Genomic DNA, 2,683 nt, shown 5'->3' with positions numbered 1-2,683 from the left:
TTTTTTTTTTTTTTTTTTTTTTTTTTTTTTTTTTTTTTTGCTGAATGAAAATTGGCTTGTTCATTACTTTCGTATGTTTTAATTTTTTTTTGGTTAATGATCGAAATCATATGGCGTAGAATGGATAGCTGTATCAGCTCAAAAATTATTTCACGGATTGAATATCTCGTTTGGCGAATTTCGTAGTTACTTTTTCATCTTTTTTTTTTTGAAATCTAGCGATTCATACTGTAATGTAATGGACAACTTCTGGAGTTGGTTATTATCTTGTGGAACATGGCATCTACAGAGTGGTTTTTGTTGAATAACAAATCAAACATTGATTAATCCTTTTTTGTAATAGCTTACTTCAGATAAAGTTGATTTCTTAAATTTTGATTATTTTTTTGAGAGAGAAAATACTGTAATAAAACGGTTTGAATTGTAGTTTAAACCTGCAAAACAAACGTCTCCTTAAAGTTTGACTTTTTCTTGTTTTGGTTATCCCTAAAACCTCTCACAGCTATGGCTTAGTTACTGGGAGCGCCATCTTCTTTGTTACTTTAGTTTGGTCTTTAGCCTATATTGGCAGATTATTTCAATGCTTGTAATTCACTTTATTGTGCATGCAATTTCAGCCTCTTTTTCAAGCAGGAAATGGAGCTCTCCTTGATAGGGCTTCAGAATGCTGGAAAGACTTCACTCGTAAACGTCGTGGCAGTAAGTCAACATCAATAACTATTTTTTAGTATCGAATTTAATTTTTTCTGCTTCGAGTTTGTGCTAATGCACTTTGTTCTGTTTGTTCTTAGACTGGTGGGTACAGTGAAGACATGATCCCCACGGTGAGTTAAGCTTCCCTTTTCAAAAGGGCCATAATTACTTTGAGCTTGACCTAATTCTGTGATCTAATGCTTGTTTAGTCTGTTAGCCTTTTGAATTTATCATTGTCAATTTTCTTCTATGAATAAATGAATAGTGAAACTATTTTCTGATATGGCGGCATTATGTTTCAGGTGGGATTTAATATGAAGAAGGTGACAAAAGGGAATGTTACAATCAAGTTGTGGGATCTTGGAGGTCAACCAAGGTTCCGCAGCATGTGGGAGCGATATTGTCGTGCAGTTTCTGCTATTGTGTAAGAATCCAACTTCTTATCCCAATGGACTTTGCAAAACCACATAATATATTGATTGCTGGGATAGAATTTTGCTGATTCTTTTGAATAATCAGTCCATGTTTTAGCTTTGCAAATACACGCCCTTTTCTGCGTTAAAGAGCTTCATTTTTGTGTAATCACACAATGTTTTTCTGGACAATCAACTGCAAATACTGATAGAAAATACTAGTTACGAGTCATACGAATAAGATTGCTAATCTCAATGACTAGGTCTCTAACTAAAGGGTGTCTGTTAACATTGTTGAGAATGAGTAAAGGTGCAATGGCAAGGCAGATGCCTTTGGTAATTCTGCAAATATATGCTCTGCCTTTACACTTCTGCTCTAATTAATCTTAAAATTGATTGATAGTGGAAATTATGTAAATCCTGTAAAGTCTAGGAGGTCTTATGTGGTAAGTGTAATATAAAGTTTTAGTTGTTTATCAAATATTTTGGATGAGGTCCTCTGATTGCAATTTTACTGTGTTTAGATAATTTATTCAACAAAATATTATGCTTATCTTGTGCTGACATTACAAGTTGTTTCCCTTGGTTGGACGCAGTTATGTTGTTGATGCTGCTGATCCCGATAACTTGAGCACCTCAAAAAGTGAACTTCACGACTTATTGAGCAAGCCATCATTGGCCGGTATCCCGTTGCTGGTCTTGGGAAACAAGATTGACAAACCAGGAGCTCTATCCAAACAGGCTTTGACTGATGAAATGTAAGACAATATTTTGGCTTCCATGAAAAAGCTTTCATAACCAAACTCTAATATATCATTATCATTTCTCTAAGCTTGACTGAATGGTAGGAATTGAGGACCCAATAATTGAGTTATACTTTTTGGCATATTTGATTCCATCTGGTCATCATCTTCTATATTTTTTTTTAGGAAGATTCCTTCTGGTCTAAATCCCTTTTAGAAACGTTAAATGTCCCAACCACAAATGGGTCATTCTGATTCCTTAGTGAAATTAAAAAATCTTGAAAAGAAAATGGAATATTCTCATGTATGCTGCTGACATTCTATAAATTAATCTTTTCATTGAATTCTTATCTGAATTTTTGCAATGATAAGAAAACCAATTTGTACCATCTACAAACGAACTTAAAATCCAATTTTGAGACAGTATTCATTGTTGTGGTCGACTAGAATTTAATTATTGTGCCTTGCAGGGGACTCAAATCTATCGACGACAGAGAAGTATGCTGCTTCATGATCTCTTGCAAGAACTCAACCAACATTGATTCGGTCATCGACTGGCTTGTAAAGCATTCAAAATCAAAGAGCTGAGGTGGCTTGTCTTCTTCTGTTCTTCCCGTCTTGTATGTGTCATAATTTCTGAGAGATTCATTTATGGGTTGTTGGTGATTGAGATCCACTTGCCTAACTTGATGGCTGATTGTTTCTTCACTTCTCTTCATTCTGAGCTGTACCATATGTCACCGAGTTCATGTCTAATTCAATCTCTCTCCCCAAATTCATATTTACTCATTTTCTTACTCATGTAGATTGTGGGAAACACGGAGTGTTACATTT

The 2,683-nt window shown here is 34.7% G+C and overlaps 1 protein-coding gene across 1 annotated transcript; it reads left to right on the top strand.

Moving 5' to 3' along the window:
* The first annotated feature begins 621 nt into the window (after nucleotides 1-621).
* Nucleotides 622-2,673, top strand: LOC21383991 (ADP-ribosylation factor-like protein 8a). Its single transcript, XM_010089805.2, has 5 exons — nucleotides 622-699; nucleotides 792-824; nucleotides 996-1,117; nucleotides 1,703-1,864; nucleotides 2,320-2,673. The coding sequence occupies exons 1-5, from the start codon at nucleotides 637-639 to the stop codon at nucleotides 2,435-2,437; spliced, it is 498 nt and encodes a 165-aa protein (XP_010088107.1). The 5' UTR covers nucleotides 622-636; the 3' UTR covers nucleotides 2,438-2,673.
* Nucleotides 2,674-2,683: the final 10 nt, after the last annotated feature.

The sequence above is a fragment of the Morus notabilis genome, unplaced genomic scaffold, assembly GCF_000414095.1.
Source record: "Morus notabilis unplaced genomic scaffold, ASM41409v2 Scaffold11585, whole genome shotgun sequence".
Classification (NCBI taxonomy): domain Eukaryota; kingdom Viridiplantae; phylum Streptophyta; class Magnoliopsida; order Rosales; family Moraceae; genus Morus; species Morus notabilis.
Note: the sequence above shows the minus strand (reverse complement) of the source record. Positions and strands in the feature narration are given on the sequence as shown.